Source organism: Mytilus edulis, chromosome 2 (genome assembly GCF_963676685.1).
Source record: "Mytilus edulis chromosome 2, xbMytEdul2.2, whole genome shotgun sequence".
In the NCBI taxonomy this organism is placed as follows: domain Eukaryota; kingdom Metazoa; phylum Mollusca; class Bivalvia; order Mytilida; family Mytilidae; genus Mytilus; species Mytilus edulis.
The window spans coordinates 100840930-100863703 of NC_092345.1; the positions used below are offsets into that span (position 1 = coordinate 100840930).

At 33.3% G+C, this 22774-nt stretch overlaps 1 protein-coding gene across 1 annotated transcript; it reads left to right on the forward strand.

Moving 5' to 3' along the window:
- The first annotated feature begins 1978 nt into the window (after nt 1-1978).
- LOC139511127 (uncharacterized) lies at nt 1979-12491 on the forward strand. Its single transcript, XM_071297700.1, has 6 exons — nt 1979-2068; nt 3669-4537; nt 7053-7167; nt 7692-7886; nt 11559-11595; nt 12142-12491. Exons 1-6 carry the CDS (start codon nt 1979-1981, stop codon nt 12489-12491), a joined length of 1656 nt encoding a protein of 551 aa, XP_071153801.1.
- Nucleotides 12492-22774: the final 10283 nt, after the last annotated feature.

The following is a 22774-nucleotide window of genomic DNA, read 5'->3' on the forward strand; positions in this document are numbered from 1 at the left end:
GTGACTTTGTCAATATACACATCAACTACGTCACAGTAAATATAGAGATACAATGATCATCAATGGTCCTTCAAACTTTGGGTGTTTTGCGACCACAGTTCAAGAGGGTTGTTGCCCTTTGAATCGACTGTTGCTAAAAAACCTACTCGTTTGAATGCTGTCGGTTTTTTTTTATCTATACTCTATAATCCAATATATTGTTTTAGATAGGGGTGAAAACGTTTAAAACGTTTAAAACCGCTGCAATTGTTTGCACCCGTCGTAAGTCAGGAATTTGATGTTCAGTAGTTGTCGTTTGTTGATGTGGTTTATAATTGTTTCTCGGTTTTTATATAGATTAGACCGTTGGTTTTCCCGTTTGAATGGGTTTATACTATTAATTTTTGGGATCCTTTATAGTTTGCTATTCGGTGTGAGCCATGGCGCCGTGTTGAAGACCGTACTTTGACCTATAATTGTTTACCTTTACAAATTTTGACTTGGATGGATAGTTGTCTCATTGGCACTCATACCACATCTATCTGTATATACATAGGTAGCAGCTAAAATAAAAACTATACAATAATATCACTGAATATTGTTTATTGACTTAACTTCTTACTCAAATCTCAGTGCAAAGGTTCTCGTGATCTAAAAAATGAAAGAAAGAAAAAGGAGTTGAAATTCATTATCAGAACTTTACACTATACTCTGACAAAGAAACATTAAATGTTGCAAATTAAGCACCTCTTGTGCAGAAAAATGAACTTGCATATTATTTATTTTCGTAACTCCCAACATAGACTAAGATAAGTCAAAATCTCAAATACCAGCTTCTATTATTTATTATGTAGTGTTCAGTGGTTCCTTTCGTTTTCTTTCGATTTTGTACATTGCGTGGTCATTTTCTTATCGTTTAATAAGTTGTGAATGCTCCTTTGATAAATTTCACCTCTTTGTATATGTATATACACATAACAATTATATTATAAGTACGTCTGAACCTGTGACGACTTTCGCAAAATTTACAGAGCTATCATTGTTGGGCTGATGTTTAGACGAATTATAAATACAGAATGTACTGTAAGCCTTGTATCACCACCACTGCTGGTGATCCGATGGATATAATATGTTGTAGAGTCGTCACTGGTTCAGACGTACTTGTTATATCTATATATTATATAATGGAATGGTTTGTAACACTTTAATAAAATAAATCTTATCCTATCTTATTCTATAAATATTCAAATAGCATTTAAGAAGGAAAAAAACCAATTAAGTGATGGTCATTTTTTTGTCAAGTGAGTTAAATTTGTCAATGTATCGGTTATAAAAAGGTTAAAGGGGCACTAGCTAAGAGATATATAAAAAGTCTTATAAATTATTTTTCTTTGCTCAATCATTAATGAAATGCAAATAGTGAAATATTAATTCGTTTTCAGCAGCCAGTATGGTTCAATTTTGTCAAAATAAGCTAAAAGAACATTGATTATGAATTATTCACTTGCAAGTGAATAATTTGACCTCATTGAATCCGTATTTATGTGAACTTCAATTTGACCCCATAGGTTGAGATAGATAACACGTGAATTGAATATGTTAAGCTATTTAAAGAAAAAGAACGTCAACATTGAAAATGAAACGAAAGGTAAAAAAGCTAGTGCCCCTTTGAAGGATACAATCGTGCATTCTTGCTAAAAATATATCGAATGTTCATGTATAGTTAATCATTGTTAAACCTTTCAAGGTTTAGTTACGAACAAGAAAAATTTATTATATTATTAAATAATTAGATAATTAGCAAAATTTATGTAGAAAATCAGTGTAATTTATCATAAGTCACCTCTCGTGAAGTCCTAACTTTATGACCAACGTTAAGAGATGTTCTAAGCTAGGACCACTTTGTGAAACCTACTTAGGATTAAAAGAAGCGCAAAAGATACCAGATACACAGTCAAACTCTTAAATCGAAAATAAATAAACAACGCCATGGTTAGAAATGAAAAAGTCAAACAGACAAATAATTGTACACAAGAAACAACATGGAAAACTAGATACTGAGAAACACGAACCCCCCAAAGAACTAGAGGTGATTTAAGGTGCTCCCGGAAGGGTAGGCAGATCCTGCTCCACATGTGGCTAATGTCTTGTTACTCATAATATTACAATCTTGTTAGATATTCTAATTCGGTAGGTCCCTTTCATTAAAAGGGAAGGGGATTGTAGTTTCGACATAAAAAACATATCCGATATTATCTGTGAAACGGTTATTCCATAACGATTAAGGTATGTCGTAAGACCATCCTTAGACATGCCGTAGTCATAAGACAGCTTTGCGAAACTGAGAATTACCAAAACCAATAACCTCTTTGCTATAATTCTACAAAATCAGCTCAATCAAGAGCGGAATTTTCTCTTTGCAATGAAAACACATGTGTGGCCTTGGACTGTTTTTCCCCTTTGTTCGGGTTGTTGTCTATTTGACACAAATACCGTTTCCTTTCTCAATTTTATCTTTATTAGAAACTAATTAAGCCAAAATGGTCGGGATGGTCCGATGGCAATTTGTCTGGAGTTAAACGGTATGCATTTGAAGTATGGAAGATGGAATATAGTCTTGACTATATAGCTTTTAGAGAACCAGATATTCTTGCAGATTATAATCCAGTGCCAGAGTGCAAAAGTGTGCGACTTGAAGTCCTAGTTTCTTTTTTAATTTATCATTTCGTCAAAGAGGAAAAAAAGGAAAAGCTAATTATAAAGCTTGTTATTACGTATGCTTTTATCATTGCACTTTCAATGAGTCTACTGCAAAGATTTAACTGAAAATCTTGTTCATCTTCCCCCACACTCACACAATTGTTGAATTAATTCTCTGGCAATTTTCGCTTCTAAACGGTAGTATCCCGTTTCTTCTAATAGTCATAAACGGATTAAGCGAAAATAAAGACGGGCTACAATCCAAAGCTGAATAAAACATACCAATTATAAAAAAAACCAACAGTACAACAAAAACACTGAACTGCAACTAAAGTTAACGCCATTATACATAGGAACGGAATATTTTATAACAACTGTCTTATTATTGATTTGGTTTAGGACATTATAAGTTCAGAAACGATGAGTTGAATCTAGTTTAATGGCTAGCCAAACCTTCAGCTTATAATATGCGATATTATAATTACTGTTAAAATTACAATATTACGCGACAGGAAAAGAGTACAAATAAATGCAACAATACTCAGGACAGATAAATACATAAATAGATAATAGTATAGTACATTACAACATGTTAAAAATGAAATAACTCAGAGGAAAATTCTAAACCGGACCACAAAATAACAACGGAGACCTCCAATTCACATTGCTTTCAGACTAAACTTCTGACCAGTTGACGACGAAATATAGATAATATCAATTCTTAATACTAGTATGTTAATAAACACACCTCTTTTGTTCAGTCAATCAATTATCTGTGTATACGACTATTTAGTTAAAGCTAACACATTAATGCTATTGACGAGACTCTTAAACCTATATTACATTACAACATATTATTATCAACCATTTAATACGAAATCAACACATCTGCTGAAACATTGACTAATTTATGAAATTGATAAGATGATGGAACCCTTAATTGTTCTGCTAGATCTCATTTTGTTTTAGATTAAAATTTGTTTTTATAGACACTAATAAGGCCTAAATGGTCTGGATGGTACGATGGAGATTTATCTGGAGTGAAACGGTATGCATTTGAAGTTTGGAGGATGGAATTTAGTCTTGACTATTTAGTTCTTAGAGAACCAGATATTTTGACAGATTATAACCCAGTGCCAGAGTTTATTACTGAGATACTAGCAAGCAACAATACATTCCCAGAATATGAACCCAAAGAACCAGGAGTCTATTCAACAATACTTGAAGTTGCTGACAAAGCAAACAATTCTAGATATGTGCGAAGAATAGCAATATTCGACAGGACATCGGAAATATCTATCATATCAAAAAATCGGTTGTTTGTTTTGTCTGCATCAAATCATTCTGACTACAGCTGGCAGACGACACCTAACAATCTACAGACGACTACTTTGATGATACAATGGGAAAATCATTTTATCAACGAAGTACATGAAAATGGTCATTTCTTGGCAAGAGTCCAAGACTATACTCCAAGACTTAGTGATAACGTCAAGAGAGTGGACTATAAAGAAATTGAACCTCAACTTGATGATAACGAAGGTAGCAGAACTAAAGATGAAATATTAAATATCAATTCTATTATTAGATATGAAATATACCACGGTACACCTAATACGTTTACACCATCAAATGGTTGGCAAAACATCCTTCCACTGCAAGAAAACCAAAGTATAATTCTCAATGGTGTTAATATTAGAGATGGTGATTCATACCAAGTTTGGGTTCGTGCACATGATGTAATGGGGAATAATAAGACCGATTCCACAATTGTACATTTTGATCACAGTCCACCTCTTGTGTACACTCCTACGTTTACTAAGAATGTCAACGGTGGGCAGTTTCCGTTTTCAAGCAGGTACTGTTTCTATATAAAATACCGCTATTACTAACACTATGCTTCTTATGCATTTAAATATTCATGGCCTTTGAATACATTTTAAGTTAAAAATTTGCTTTTTTGATAATTCAATTTCTCTTCAAACGCAGTTCATTCAAATTGTGTGTATGTTTATTGTTATGTGTTAGGTTTTTAACAAATGCAATATTGCAAACATCTTAACAATGTAATAATTCCCCTACATGTAGCACTGATAGGGGTGGGGATTGGGTCAATTCATTTTTTTTCCCTCGGTAAAGTTGGCATGGGAGAAGAATGACTATAGGACACCGGTCTCTTCTCGTTTTTAGTTCATCCGATTCTCTCAAGTTTCCTTTGCCTTGATTCGTATTTTCTGAATTGATCATGCGATTGAACATTTGTTGTGTAACATTGGATCAACAATTGGTTGTTAACCTTACAATAATAATCGGACGTTTATCCGGTTTCTAAATGAAAATACAGTCTAGTATAGCCTCCTTGGTTTAACAATCAAAATAACCTATAAACATAATTACATAAAACAATTTTAGTGTTCATATGAACTATTTTGTACGCTAAATTATATGTTGGCTATCTTGAAAAAGAAATTTACTACACAATTCAAATTTGAGATTTCCATTTCCAATGAATTTCAATGTTATCCTTGTTGTTATAATTCAACTGGTTTGAAATTTTGAAATTTATCCATTTATAAAGATATTAAAGGTTTATTTAAACTATTAGTCGAAGACAAAGTGATAGCGTCATGGCCGAAAAGAACAAAGATATGACAAAAACCACTATAAAACAAAACACAGAAAAGGTAAAACCCGAACATGGGTGATCACGGGAAAGATAAGCAGATCATGCTCCATATGTGGCATCTGTCGAGTAGCTCATGTAAGTTCACATTCAGTGATAAGTAACAAATATAGGGTATATATATATATATATTATGAGGATTAGCAGTTCACATTAAAATGTTACAAAAAGTGCTCGAGCATTCCAAGTCGAAGTAGTAAAAAAATTACATTTGCAGTTGGAACATTCTGCAATGTAAAGCTATATTAAGCACAAAAATACCAATTTCATGTGAGTATCATATCAAGCTTTGGTTAAGAATTTGTAAAAATAGGGAGTCAATTTCTTATATAGTGGTGACTATTTTAGATTTAATTTATACCAAGTTGTAACTTTATGTCCTACATAAAATATTATTTGATTCATGTGCTCTAAAAACTACAAAGCAATGCATTTACTGAGGATGTCCCATTAACAACAATCCTTTTGTAACTAGTGGTAGACAATAGAGTTTAAATTTTAGATCGAACCGAAATTTTTTGTCTTTTTTTTAATGTGTACATTGTACGCATGGTGATAAGTACAATAAACAACAAAATTAATTTTGCTATTACCATAGTAAAGGATTTTGAATATTTAATTTTATAGAATTTCACTAGTATGATTTGTCTTGAATTAGGTAATATGTTCTTTTTCAAGTGCCAAAAGGAAGCACCATACGACTATACGGCTATTAGCAACCAAATAAAATGACACATAACTTTTTTACCACTTATTTTTTATTATAGCACTCATTTTTTATTATAACACTTATTTTTTATTATAGCACTTATTTTTTATTATAGCAAATTAAACGTAATGTTCGTGTCACATACATACGAATACGCGTCAGCAGCTTGTTCCATAAATTTGATAACCAATAATTGAATGGTGAAAATAAAATCTCTGTTTTTATGTATCAATGGCAACAATTCCATTCATTTGATACATTATATTGCAAAACGGTATCACTATCAATGATCATAAATCGGCTAAAAGTAGACTTTCAATCACTTGTATTGATATTTTTTTCTCAAACAATTGACATTTATCTTTGAAGCGATTTACTAAAATGCAGGTGTTTTTATGTCCAATTTATGAGCATTATGTTTTCTTGTCTGTGAATACGTGTACTATGGAGATATTCTTGTTCTTCTCAAATTCTAGTATAAAAAAATCGTATATGGATTTTTAATTTAGGACCAAGTGAATATTATATAGCAAATAAATGTAGATTGTTGTCATAGATACATAAAACATAAAAATTGTAATCTACGATGGTTGTTCGTGTGAAACAAACAATAAGTTAATAAGTTCAATTTGTCAGAAAGCAAAGACAAGTTGATGATCAGAAAGTATAAGGTTAAATTTTATTGTTTTCCTGTTACTATTTAATTGAATCTACTTAACACAATAAAGCATTGTACCAGGAATTTCAACTTTCTATTTATAAAACTCTCTAAACCAATCAAACAAAACATAGACTAAATAAATAAATGAGACTATTAAACGCCTCATCATCTTACAGACATTTATTGATTAAAAACAAAAACAGTTCAGACTCAAAGATCTGACCACCAAATAGAACAACAAAATACATAATTATAGATATTATCTACATATCAAGTTAAGCAAATAAATGAATAACTAAGTACTTTATTGTGCACACAAGGGTAACTGTCACTACCAAAGATGAACACAGTGGAATCAGTCAAGTTTCTATCAAGTTTGTGGTTAATAGAACTGGGGAGGTAAAGAACCAGAAAGACTTCGAGATCTTGTCCCAGGTGAATTTAACAGAAGTACCAATCGTTTTATTAGAGTTAATATTATTGCTATGATATTATACAAATATAGAGATTTTAAATGAGACAACTATATGTACCAACGTTCCAATGAAGCGGATACAAGCAATTAAAGACAACCATACTGCCTTCAACAATGAGAAAAGCCAATACCAACTAGTCGGCTATGAAATACCGAAATGTGAAATAATTCAAATGAGAACAATAGCTTAATTCTACCCAAAACAATTTACCTGTCTCTGTTTACTCTCAAATTCATTGTAAATACATGTTCTAATAAAATTCATAATGAACTCTCAAATTCTTTTTAAATATTAAGTGTTTTATAATTATCATATTAAACTCACAAATTCATTTAAATAATATTTCAAATAAATTGAAAACAAAACGCTGAAAATTTTATTCCAAACATATATTCTATACGTTTTATCCTCAGAAACTCTGTGATCAGCTCCACACAGATTGTTACTGCTACATTTGGCAATATATTCCCCTTTATGTTTTAGACACAGACGTACTGCAATCAGTTTCCTAGAGATTGTTACTGCATTTCTAAGGGGGAATGTTTCATGATTGATTGTGTCCTAGATATTGATAACTGCTGGCTTAATGTTCTAATTGATGAAGTTGAAGATGAAGTTTATACACTTCAGATTTCTGTTTACAACCTAGCTATGTTGTCCAGTATGACTACTTACATTGTAAGTTTATCCTCTGATGACAATGAGCATGTCTTTTTATCATTGATTAAAATGTAATATTGTCTACACGGAAGATGTGTATGTATATCGTTTATTACATTTTGCACTCGATACAGCTGCGAAAACGTAGCTCTTAAGGTCCTTTTGATGATTTTTTATATTTGCGGATGGCAAAACAAATTTCAAAGGACTATAGAGCTACGTTTTCGCAGCTACACTCGATAATATCCGCGTAATTATACGAAATACGTTCAGTTATCAGTAAAATCAGTATCAAAAACAAAAAGTCTTTTATTCTATATATATATATATAACAAGCGATAAGGAATTATGCTATTTTGCACTCGATAATATCTGCGTAATTATACGAAATACGTTCAGTTATCAGTCAAAAACGCTAGCCACGTGGGTAGAAATGTCTCTCACGGTTATCCTCAGTAAAAATAAGTTGCATTCTCAGAAGCCAGTATTTATATTCCATATACACCTCGTCTAAACATCAACCCAACAATGTTAGATCTGTAAATTTGATTTCGAAAATGTTTTTTTCTCCCCTTGCAGGGATTCGCACTCATGCTACTGAGATATCGTGACACAACATCGCCTGCACTGTATCCGACTCGCTGGACAACTCGGTCACCTTTGCTTCACTATAATAAAGCTGTTGGTTGCCGGGTGTTACCTTTCCTCTTAAATTTTAATCTAGCGTCGTAATACAGTACATGCTATATAATGCATGAAGATGATATTGTTACAGATCAGCTGAATTATCTATAGTAAAGGATCCTACAAATTTATACAAGATACAGTCACAGAAATAATTATATTTATAAGTACGTCTGAACCAGTGACAACTGTACAACAGATTTATCCATTGAGTCACCAGCAGTGATGGTGATACATGGCTGTGTACATTCTGTAAATATAACTCGTCTTAATATACATCTTCGCTAGCCAAGGGTTGCGATCCACTTCCCTCCTCTCCACTGCACCCTTGGCAGATTAAGCCAACATTTGTGATAACAATGTTGAGCAATCTATCGGTAGATTAAAGTCTCGCCCATTCCGGAAACATTATTCTTCACCAATTGTAGCACTCGAACTCCTCACCAATTGTAGCACTCGAACTCCTCACTTTGGAGTTAAAACACGATAGTGTCTAGGTTCTACACACTTGGTATAGCAGAAAAGGAAAATATACGTTGACATTCATGCATTTGTTTAAGAAACATACAAAGGAATTTCTATAAGTTGATTAAAAACATTCAAAGTCACTAAATATATTCGTATGTTTAGGGGTGTAAAGACTTGTTGCACAATGAGAATGTGGCAATTGTTTACATACACTTTCTATATTTACACGTGATCATGTTATAGGCGCTTTTTGATTGGATGCAGCAAGTTTTGACTGCAACTAATGAAAATTAGTACCTTGTGTATCCGAAATTCTATCTCAATCTCCAAGGGGGAGAGGAGGGAAGTGGATCGTAACCCTTGGCTAGCGAAGATAATATATGTAGTGTCCAACGATAAATCTTACTCCATGTTGTCGTCGATACCATCGACAGATTTCTGTAGAGATGTATAGGCCACAAATTGAGCAGCAAGAATTGTATTTTTCCGGTCATCGTCACTACCACTCCTTACAAACGCAACAAATAGTTGACGAGGGATCAATGAAGTAACAAATCAAACACCAGTTCAAGTATTAAAGAAAAGAACGTCAGACTCGATATTTGCTGCAAATAGAATGTAGCTCACTATGTTAACAAGTGGTGTTGGAGAAGCTCGTTTCCATACCATTTAAGTGTTGCTTTAATTCAAGCAAAATAAATGCACACATGCCAATATTTGAAAGAGCTCTGGAAGTGTTCGTGCAGTGATCTGCTGTGAACTAATGGCATACATAGGCAAGTTTTAGTTGACAACAAAGAAAGCATATGCTATGTCGGAAACGGATTGTTATGCCACTAAAAAATATGCGCAGCAGTATAGGATGATGAAACAGATTGGAAACGATGCGCTATTTTCCCAGAAAAATGTGTGCTGTTAGAAGATAACATTTATTCTAAATCGGCATCCCATGATTACGCCTTTTACGCGACAGCACATCAACAGAAAACCTGATCACCAGAAACGCAAGAGTCGAAAATTAAAACATAATCATTGCAGGATATATAATTCTTGTCGAACATGCCATCTTAGGCACGAGAATACAATAGTGCATTTCTTTTTAACCATAAATGAAAAAGTAAAATTGTCTCTCCAGAGGTTCCTTTATAAGATTTTTACAGTGTATTGTAATACTTTTGGAACAAATTGCATCCCAAATTTATGTTACGGGGGCCTTGAAATCTTTTCATAGCGTCCGAAATGCTAATTTTTGGCTTAAAGACTTTTTATATCTGGGCGTCGAAAGTGGGTCTTGTGTGGACGAAACGCACGTCTGGCGTATTAAATTTTAAACCTGGCACCTTTTGTTAGCTATTATTCGTGTGTTTCTCTGTCCTATATGTTCTCCCATTTATTTATATTGTCGTCCTGTCATGTAATGTTATCATTTCAATGTTTTATTTAACATTGCCATAAAATCGGGAGGTTTGGCATGCCACAAAACCAGGTTCAACCCACTATTGTTTCTTAAAATGTCCCGTTCCAAGTCAGGAAAATGGCCATTGTTATATTATAGTTTGTTTCTGTGTGTGTTACATTTTAATGTTGTGTTTCGTTTCTGATGTGTCGTATTAATCCTCTTATATTTGATGGGATTCCCTCAGTTTAAGTTTGTAACCCGGATTTGTTGTTTTTTTTAATCTATTTATGAATTTCGAACAGCTTGACCAAATCATTACTGTACTTTGAATTCGGGACCCAAACTATTTTAGTGTAATTTCATCTCCCTACTTGCTACTAGATAGGGTATAAAGTTAGTACCGATTCTCTCCGTAAAAGTCTATTGAGATATCAAGACAACACCGCCTGCACTGTGTTCATTGCTCTAGAAATCTAGGACACCTAGACCGAACATATATGCTTACTAGGACGTCTAAAAAGTATAAATGATGAATGTTCACCATCATATAACCTGTGGTTAATCAGGACTAACACCATAATTTTTAATACGTTTCAATTTTGCCCAAACATGTTCGATCTGCAAATTTAGGTTATCTAAGGTTTTTGTTCTCCCCTAATCGGGATTCTAATTCCTGCATTTAGGAGGGAAGGATAGTCATTGTGAAAATTTTAATCAAGACGATTTTGGGCTTGACAAACGGGATGGCATTATTGAACGGTTACCATCACAAAAAGGTTTAACGGAACGATGTGTCGATTACTGAGCCACATAATGTTTAATTAACTGATATATAACGTAAACTCCAGACACGTATGATAAAAAAAAAGTCAGGTATACTTCAAAACTGCAGCAAACATTATAAATAAAAAAATACCTGTCTTGTGTTTTAATGATTTTAAGTTTGTAAGGTCTCTGTCACATAGGCGTATATCTAGCATCTCTGTTTATTCCAATCTAGAGGAATATCTGATGTAATCGATGAATACGTGTCTATTACAAATTCCAAGCTATGCATCAACATGCTGTATATCATGAACAAATAGTGTATTTATAGCTTTAACTTTTTTTTTGCATTTATGATAATGTTCTGATTACAGCTTGGGACCGCAACTGGCTTTAGTGGTATAAAAGTGTGTAAGTAATCATATTTTTCAAAATTTAAAATACAAATACAAATCAAAAGTGATTTCTTATTAGATTTGGAAACAAACAAATTGCTGCAAATTTCTGTTTTTTGTACCTTCGAAAAACCATATAAACCAATTTATATAAATCTCGACATAACTAAACATAACACTCATATTTATCGAAGTTTTCGTGTTCATTCTGTTTTTATAAATTTGAAAATAGACGATTCCAGACAATGAGAGAGATCACAAGCCTTACTTTAGAATAATGCTTGTTGATTTTGTTATTCATTTATTTGTATTACTGCATAATTTTTGTTAAATACCGTGGAGGGTATCACAGTCAATTGTCAAAGAAGAACACACAAAACTATTACACAAACAACTATAACACACAAAACTATATAAAATGTTAAATTACTCAAAGTAAGCTGCAGAAATCCAATTTTTAAACTCAAATAATATAAAAAGAAATCAAGATTAAAAGCTGTAACCAGGATAAACATTTGATGCCTTACAAATTCGTTTGCATAATACTCCTTTATATCCTCAGATTATGGAGTTTCAAATTTACAAATTGAAGCCTTATCAGATACCAGTTTCGAAGTGATATGGGAAGAGTCGAAGTCTTGCTATGAGAGACTTGGAATGAAATTAATGGTAACTAACGAGGATGGACATTCCCAAGAACATGACGTGTACATGAATGCAACATCATATATCGTTCGAAATTTAAAAGCACCTTCTACTTACATAATAAATATGTTTACAAAGTATGGTACAGACGAGTATTTTGTAATGAGTGAACCAGTAAATGCAACTATAAATTTGGAATATCAAATAGAGGCAAGTATACTATTTATATGTATGTACGCGTTAAATGTACAGTGTAGGAGAACATGAAATTAAATTGAAAGTGCTTTGAAACAGACAGAAAACCGAGGCTTGTTTCGTATCTAGAACAAACATGTTTTATATATTCATATGACGTCCCATTTTTAACTTGCAATTTATCTTTTCTTAATCTTTCCTTTGCCAACAAAGATTTCGATGGCGTCAACTAAGGCAATATCCTTCATCATAAATTAGTTCAGTCGAAAATACCTCCTTATTTCAAAGATCAGTCTGTACCAATCATATCCTATACCTATACCTAACCTATTGCAACTAAAATTTTCAATTTCAAACAGGTTTTGCAGGATCTCAATATTGACGACTTCAAGTCTCAACCTCCGGTTGCATGTGTGCTAGTTCCCAAGTCACATATAATCCGGCTGGCCACGTTATTACCGGTGACCTCAACATTGTCAATAACAATTTCCTGCAAAATGTGTTATAGAAAGGTCCGAAATATCGTGAGCTTAAATCAATCAATGGGAAATACAACTTCAAAATTTTGATGGAATCAGTCGATGATTATGCCAGGCAAAGCGCGAGAGGGAAGACGTAGACACTCTTTCCGTATGAATTAATGCTGTGAGGTTGTTGATACAAATCAGAATTAAGAAACTGAATGGATCTATCAATCAATGCTCATTCTACGTGAATCTTTAAAGACCCAAATGTTGCAAAACACTTATCCTACCTCTATGACAAATATGTTGTTGTCCCCACAGTTAAAGCCCCAAACAACATCGTTTTTTGTTTGTAAAAGTCATTACATTAACTGCTTGATAAACGAATTAGGTATTGACAATTCACTTGGAAACTCAACATATACCCTCACGACACTTACCAAAGAGGAAATCCCAATCCTGGATAATAATAGGTCTGTTCTGTGTTCCTTTGGAATTTCAACCAAAGATGAAGAACTGGATCTTCTATCACTGTATTGGATACCTAAACTACATAAGTGTCCTTACAAACAACGGTATATTGCTGGATCCTTTTTAAGTGCTCCATGAAACCTCTTTCTAAATTATTAACATCTATTTCATCAGCAATCAAAGCCGGGCTTCAAAGTTATTGTGAAACTGCCTATTCTAGAGGTGGCGTGTATCAGATGTGAATACTAAAAAAATCCAAATATCTTTTAGAGTACATACAATCTAAATCTCTTTCATCTTGCAATAGTATTAAAACATTTGACTTTTCTACACTTTACGCAAGTATTCCACATTCCAAACTAAAAGACAAATTGAACAAGTTGGTATTGCTTTGTTTCATAAAAAGAATGGCCATCGTAGATACAAGTATCTTGTCTTAGGGCGGGATAAATCCTACTTTGTAAAGGATCACTCTGATTCAAACAAAACATTTTCTGAAACTTACATTATCAAGATGCTTGATTTCTTGATTGACAACATATTTGTTACGTTCTGAGGACGTGTTTTTCAACAGAATGTCGACATTTCAATGAGAATCAATTGTGTCCCTTTTCTTGCCGACTTGTTTCTTTATGATTATGAGGCTGACTTCATACAAGAACTTCTTAGGAAGAAAGATAAGAAGTTAGCAATATCCTTTAACTTTACTTTCCGCTATATTCTCTCACTAAATAATTCAAAATTTGGTGACTATGTTGAACGCATCTATCCCATCGAACTACAGATAAAGAATACAACAGATACAGTTAAGTCGGCCTCATATCTTGAAATTCATCCATAAATTGACGATGAGGGTAGGTTGAAAACAAAACTTTACGACAAAAGAGATGATTTCAGCTTTCCAATTGTGAACTTTCCATTTCTAAGTATCAATATTCCAGCAGCACCAGCATACAGGGAATATATCTCCCAATTGATACGATATTCCCGTGCTTGTATTTCCTATCATGATTTTCTTGATAGAGGGTTGCTGCTCACAAGGAAACTATTAAACCAAGAGTTCCAAATGGTGAAGTTGAAATCATCCATTCGTAAATTTTACGGGCGCCATCACGACTTGCTAGACCGTTATGGAATAACCGCTTCACAGATGATATCGGATATGTGCCTTACGTCGTAACAACAATCCTCTTCCCTTTCATGAATGTGACCAACCGAATTAGACTATTTACCATTTTTATATTACTGTGAAAGTACTTTTATTCGTGGGATACCAATTTTCGTGGTTTTCGTGGATGACTTTATCCACGAATTTAAGTGTCCAACGAAATAAAACAAATAAAATTTAATGGCTTCAATTTTTTCATTTTTTTTTAAATTAAGAAAACTTAAATCCACGAATTTAAAAACCCACGAACATGTAAATGCTGATCAAACCACGAAAATTGATACCCACGAATTAAAGTACTTTCACAGTATACCGATTTATTATTACATGAGCAACACGACGGGTGTCACATGTGGAGCAGGATCTGTTTACCCTTCCGGAGCACCTGAGATCACCCCCAGTTTTTAATGGGGTTCGTGTTGATTATTCTTTAGTTTTCTATGTTGTGTCTTGTGTACTTTTGTTTGTCTGTCTTTTTCATTTTTTGCCATGGCGTTGTCAGTTTATTTTCGATTTATGAGTTTGACTGTCTCTCTGGTATCTTTCGCTCCTCTTTTAGTATAAACATTAAAATTTGTTTTGAAAAAAAATCAGCATGACTGTAACACGGACAGCGATAAGGACAGGAATGCAGCTGTTACGTAAACAGTATATTGAACAAAGACGTAAGCCCGAAACAGAAGCAAGAGAACTATGTTCTTATAGTATGCGCTTCAAATTAGCTGAACACCTGTATTTGTGTTGTAGAAAGGTTGATTGCAAACTGATAAAGTTTATGCTAGTGATAGTTCCATTTGTTAATGACGCCATCACGAGTTAATACCGTTATGGAATATATTTTTCACATACAATAACGGATATATACCTTATTTCGTAACTGCAGTTCCGTCCCCCTTTCACAAATGTGACCTTCCACTTACACTTGTTACTGAGTTTGAACTAAAACGAGCAACATGAAGGATGCCATATGTTGAGCAGAATCTGCTTACCCTCTGAAGCACCCGCGATCATCCCAGTTTTTGGTAAGGCTCGTTTTGATACTTATTCTTTATTTTTCTGTTTGTCATTTTCTTTTTTGCCATAGTGTTGTCAGTTAAATTCGATTTATGAGTTTAAATGTCCCTCTGGTATTTTTTGTCCCTCTTCTAATGTGGCAAAAATAATAAATACTTCTACATGGCAACACAGGTTTTAAGATTCTTCAATTATAGACATGTGCTTTTACAAATTGCCAAGCTCTGAATCGCACAGAATATATGAAAATATAAATAATTCAAACTAAAGAGGCCAGATCTACTATTAACACCCAATTTTGCGAGAAACAATGAAATATTGCATACGAGATTGACTCCCTATTAATTTTAAATAACAGATAAAAAAAAACGCAAAATATAAAACAAACAACATCGAATGAAAGAATATTCTCGATTAATAAAAACAGCTGTCCCAGGTAAGGGGGATGACCATCGAATGAAAGAATATTCTCGATTAATAAAAACAGCTGTCCCAGGTTAGGGGGAGGGTTGGTATCCCACTAACATGTTTAACCCCGCCAAATTATGTATGTATGTGCCTGTCCCGAGTCAGGAGCCTATAGTTCAGTGGTTGTCGTTTGTTTAAGTGTTACATATTTGTTTTTCGTTCATTTTTATTTTACATAAATTAGGCCGTTAGTTTTCTCGTTTGAATTGTTTTTCTTTGTCATTTCGGGGCCTTTTATAGCTGACTATGCCGTATAGGCTTTGCTAATTGTTGAAGGTCGTACGGTGACCTATAGTTGTTAATTTCTGTGTCATTTTGGTCTCTTGTTGACGATTTTCTCATTGGCAATCATACCACATCTTCTTTTTGAATGACTAATGCTATTTTTATATAGATTTTTCTTATCTGTTATCATTTTTGTCTCCTGTATCAGTCTTAATATTTAGAACTCTGCATTGAAGATTGAAGTCATATGCGCCGACATACAAGTGAGAGGTTTAGCTTGTTTCTAAACCAGGTTTAATGCACTATTTTTGATATAAGGAAATACATGTTTCATGTCAAAATATGACAGTTGTTTTCCATTCGACTGATGTGTTTCGGCTTTTGATGGACTGTCTCTATAGACGGTCTCGATTATATTTTAAAATTAGTAATTCATGAAGACGTCTCAAACTTTGTCTTTTATGGACATGATAAAAAATTGCAATGTATACAGCCAGACAGCAAATCCCTGATTTGTCCGTTAAAAACCCGGATTTATTATTCGAGAATCAAGTGGAGATAATTTAAGAGAACGTCGTCGACAGATGTCGCTGCGCAGAAAAATAATTCCCCGCGGAAGACGACCCGGTAGGAAATCGTGAATTTGTTAAATTATAAGAAACTAAACGTATCACGAGCGGTATGCATGATATGATAAATTTAACAAGTATTTAAAAGATATGAGAAGTCAAATAATTTCATCGTTGAATCAGAAATTCAAGTCATTTATTTTCAGTCTTCGGAACCGCCATTATTTAACATCGACCGTCATTGACAAATATTCAACTCCGGACGAATTGACACAAACCCGTTTTACTTAGGAAAAATAAATATGATAAGTTTATATTGATAAACTGGAGCATGGAGAACAGAACTCGGGTAGTCACATGACGTTACCCTTCCTTGTTTACAAACGAGCACAATTTCAGTACACATCACAAATTGGTAAGGCCCTGCGGGGACTCCCTTCTTTTATTGTTGAAACTGCTCTGCTCTGGACTAAAACAGCTCCGAAATACGACAGACTTGCCACTAATGAAAAGACAGTCAACATGTCCTTTGAAATGAACAAAATCTGTTATTTTTTGTGTAATTTATTTCCCTTTTTCATGCCCCAGTACACAAAAATACTAAAAATGAACAAAATATGTTTTACTTTCTTATAAATCACACAAATGATATGAATTCAGCACATTAAACATGTAATAAAATGTACACAAACCTCCCAATAACATCCCTTTAGCAGTGCATTATTTTTTGGGAAGTCCAGGTGTAAATTATTGTGACACTTGTCAGGTTTTGTCCTGAATCAGTGAAAGAATGACATGTCCAGTGTAAAAATTCTGAGATCAGATATATCATAGATAAATAACAGAGGAAAACAGTTTGAACAGAGTCAGACCCTTATTTTGTAGCTTTCAGATGTAATTTCAAATGAATGAAGATGATATCACTTCATAATATAATATTGTTTGTGCTTGTTAATTCCCTATTCATCTTCTAGGTTCTAGCAGTCATTCAATAATTGTTCCATAGATGATTTTCAATCTGCATCCAGTTTACCTATTAGTAAATTAATTTCTATTAATGAATTCTTAGTCTAGTGCATTCTTTTTTTACAATTGTTAAGCTGCATGCACCTGCATTTGATGATTGAGGATTTATATATCAGGTCAACATGGTAATTTTTTTTTAATTCTTCATTATTACACATATTTCAGTATATATATATTTATATGTTACCAGAAATGATTATATATCATATGTCTCTGATGGTACATATTATTTGAGAACAGTATGTCATTATAAGTGTTCCTGATATTATACTATATATTATATGAATTATATAAAAAAAAATCATATTCATTATATAATTATTTTTCACACCCCATGGCTCTAGCTGTTGAATGTTGTGATTGTTTTTGTTCAATTTGAGTACACACATAACTATCCCACTAAATTACATATAATTAGTGAGAAAGCTATTTTCAGTTTTACTTTATTCTAGAAAAATATAAAATTTACTTTATCCTAAATGTTAAACAGAGATGACTCAAGAGGACTGTATGGGTATCCATATTCTATGCTTAGATTTATATAATATCTCCTAAGCCCTATTAAGTTCTAAATGATTTAAAAAAACAGAAAGTTCAAACTACTACATTTCAGAATTTATATTTTACAATATAACCCCTTTTCTAAAATGAGACAGCACACAACAAAACACATGACAGTGTCACTATCAGGCCAAATCTAAATATATAGTTAGAATGAAAAACCACTGTAGAGAACAAAGTTCAATATAAAATGCAATATTTTTATGACATCAATTTGTTCAGGAATAGATTTTACTTTTTTAATCAGTCTCTCAATAGAAAATGAAATAAAGCCCTGATTTTGTTTTTATTATTTATTATTTTTTTCTCAATTTTTATTACTTTGTAATATTGCTACTTACAAACACATAGAAATTACTTTTTTGGTAAAGCCTTCTGATAGAGTACTTTGATTAATTCAATTTTTAATCAAAATTGTCAAGGGTATGATATCCTATGCCAGTGTCTAGAAGTTGTTACATTTCAGTGTTCACCATTAATAGACCTCACATAAATAATTACTTGCATAGATAAACATAATAAGAATGGAAATAAACATTTAATAAGTTCACAGATATAATTGACATTGGGTCTTAACTTAACAGAAATTCTCTAAAAACATTACTCTAGAATAGAATATATAAAAGCAAAATTGTACATTTAATACCCATAATCTTTATAAAATATATTTTTATGTAGATCTATTAAGAAACAATATGTTTCTGCATCACTGACTCATCACTGAAAGCTGAATCAAAATAAAGAATTTATGTGTATTCAAGAATAATAATTTATGATTCTCCTAAAAAGTATGCCATGAAATAATTATTTCCATCAAAGTATATATGACAAAATAGAGGTATACACATGCAATCAGGGAATATGCTGAAACATTCCCCCCTTTAATGATAATAACACCAAAGCTTTGGGCAAGAATTTTTTTCTAATAATTTACTGGTCCAAAACCCCTCACTTTATGTAAAAAAAATAAGGGAGCTACCATTTGATTTTTATGGGGGGAGGGGGGGGGGGGGGGGGGGGGGGCTAGGATGAAAAATTTTGTCCTGCATTTTTTTTAGTTGTAATCTCTGTCCTGCATTTTTATTTTTCACTCTATTCGGTCCTGCCTTTTTTTTTAGTTTATCCTGACTTTTTTTAACCTAAATTGTCATCCTGACTTTTTTTTTTTGGAAGTGTCTCATCCTGCCTTTTTTTTTTACTCAAAATTCCTGTCCTGCCTATATTTTCAAATTTCATCCTAGCCCCCCATTAAAATCAAATGGTAGCTCCCTAACCATATAGAAATATTTTTTTTATATTTCTCCTGAAACTGTAGTAATATATATTTTTAAACTGAATATGTAATATTTGCAATTTCCCCGATTTCTAGATGATTATCAGATATTTTTATGCAATATGTAATTAAATAGTGATTTACCAAAGCAGACATACATTATATTATACTTTCTCTCACTGTTTGGGTCCTGATACCTGACAGGTGCCCTCATTCCAATGATTAATTGTAATATCCAAGGTATTTTTCATGTTAACACATTTTGCTATCGCACACTGATAAATTATTGGATATTTTAACCCAGATTCGCTCTTTCGCTTACTAAAATTGAGCGAAATGGTTATTTTCTCTCGTTTCTGATCAGCCGTCCCTTCAACGACTTTTCATTCGAGTTATCTCCCTTTGGCCGGTCGCCAGTTTTGGGCCTGTTGAATTGACACAATGCCGTTTTACCTGGCGAGTTTTTGTATCAATAGGCATTTCATGTTCATAATATCAGGAGGTATCATCCCTTTCGAATTTTAGAAATTATTGATTTTACGTTTCCGAGTTATGGGATTTTATTAAACATTATAGAGTTTCTTAAGATAGATATAGGAAGATGTGGTGTAAGAGCCTGTTTCACTCACCTTAGTCTATTTTACTGCAGTGCATGTCACACAAAGGGCACTCTTTACAAAATGTAACCTTAAAGACAAGAATTTAAACCATTGTGGTGACGTCAACCTATTCATTTACCGTGAATTCTTTTTCTAGGATCAACGCTTCCGAAATCCGTCGCTGAAATGGACTCACCAAATTATATTCTATTGTGTTCTTTGTGTATCTAATTTCATTAAGTTTGAATTGGCCAATTTACTGATTTCTGTTCAGTAATGGAATTATGTTAAAAACTTACCTTTAATTTTTGTAATTTCTATATGCCTGCACTGGGAATCGAACCAGTTCATGAATTCTCCTAAGTGTCACTAACATCATCATATCAACGAAACCTCTCGGCTACCAATTGGTTACGATTTAATTGTCTAACTTATATATATAAATGAATATTTGATATACATCGGTACAACGGACACACATGGATTGTACATTTATATATACAATAATAGGCAATTGTAGTGTATCAGTTGGTAGCCGCGAGGTTTCGTGGTTACAAAAATGTATGCTTAATGAGTTAGAACTTGGCGGTTTAGGTTCGAATCCTTGCATATTTTTTTGTTGTTGCCTCTATTCTCTAGTTTTCCTGTTTTGTTTCTTGTTTTTTAGGTTATTGTGGATATTTTGTTTAATAAAAGCGAGTTTCTCCGTTTTTAATCGGATCATTGTTAGCTATTCCACATGTTTGAAATGAAAATGTTTACATTATAGGTGTTAATTTTTGTTTTATAAATCAATATAGTATGATTTCATCTGTTTATTCGCAAATTCCTATGCTAGAAAATCGTGATATGCCTAGAATAAGACTTCTTGTAAGAAATTTCGGACACATGCTTTAAATATATGCTACATATATGTTTTTTGTCAAATTGTTGTCCCCGGCTTTGACATATTCCCCATTTTCATTCTCAATCATTTGAGAAATAAGATAGAATATGTCTCATTTTGTCAAAAATGTTCAAATGCCTGATAAATGAAAATCTTTAAGCATTTCATATCTACTTCCTTTTCCGGTCTGCATCTGCGCACAAATGTTTTCCGGTGGGTCTTGGTTGCATGTTTAAGGGCAGACGTGGTGTGTTCAACATAATTCTTTCTCTGTTCTACAAGTAATCTTATGTATGTTTCATACAATCAATGTATATATTAGGTGATAAGCTTTAGCATATCAAATGAATATTGCCATACATGTTTACGTCTTAATGTAATAATTAAAAAGGTAGGACCAATTTCCTCTGAAATATTTTCGAATAGTAATTTGCAAAATGCCTTAAATAAAGGCAACACTAGTATACCGCTGTTCAAAAGTCATCAATCTTTGACCGGATTTTTTATAACATGAGCAACACGACGGATGCCACATGTGGAACAGAATCTGCTTACCCTTCCGGAGCACCTGCGATCACCTCTATTTTATGGTGGGGTTCGTGTTGCTTTTTCTTTAGTTTTCTATGTTGTGTCATGTGTACTTTTGTTTGTATGTTTGTCTTTTTTTCATTTTTAGCCATGGCATTGCCAGTTTATTTTCGATTAATGAGTTTGACTGTCCCTCTGGTATCTTTCGTCCCTCTTTTAGAGAAAACACATTTGGGTTTATAACTTACAAACTAAAACCGAGGGAAACAGTTACACGTCAACTATAAGAGTAAAACAACGAAGCAATAGAAACACTGAAGTGCAACAAAAACAAACGACAATGTAACATACATAGAAATGAACTATAAGATAACAACTGCCATATTCCTGACTTGTTACATGACATTTAGGACCTTCATAGAAATTCACACTAAACATCTTTGTATGCATCTCTGTAGTATATTGAATCAACTATCAAAAGAAAAATGGTTTTACTTGGAATAAAACTGAAGGTTCGATTCATATTACACACTTATATACAGCCGGACAGCAAATCTCATAATGGCGTCGATTTTATTATTGTGGTCACGTGATTTTCAGTTCAAAAAATGGCATTTTTTAGCAACGGCAATGACGCCACGAAATCGACGGCGTAAAGCTATTTTGTGTATTTATCATGCTTACCCAAATACATCATTAAATACGGCAGGTTTCAAACTTTAACTACGTTATTCATTTAAGAATGAAAAAATAGAATTTCCTTGACTATTTGATTGGGAATGATGAAAAAACGTGCCGCGGCCGTGACACTTCTCAGTAAATAAATGTAAATTGAAATGACACACGGAATGGTAACGTATTTTCCTTTATAGGGATCCTCCCTCCGCCTGAATCCCGATTCCCTCCGCCTGCGTCCCGGTTCCCTCACTCCGGAATGGTCCGGACCACTCCGGACTATTCCGGACCCAGGTGAATCCCGATTCCCTCACTCCGGATTTGTCCGGACCACTCCGGAATATTCCGGACCTGGGCCTGAATCCCGATTCCCTCACTCCGGAATAGTCCGGACTGGTCCGGAATATTCCGGAGTCACCTCGGCTCCG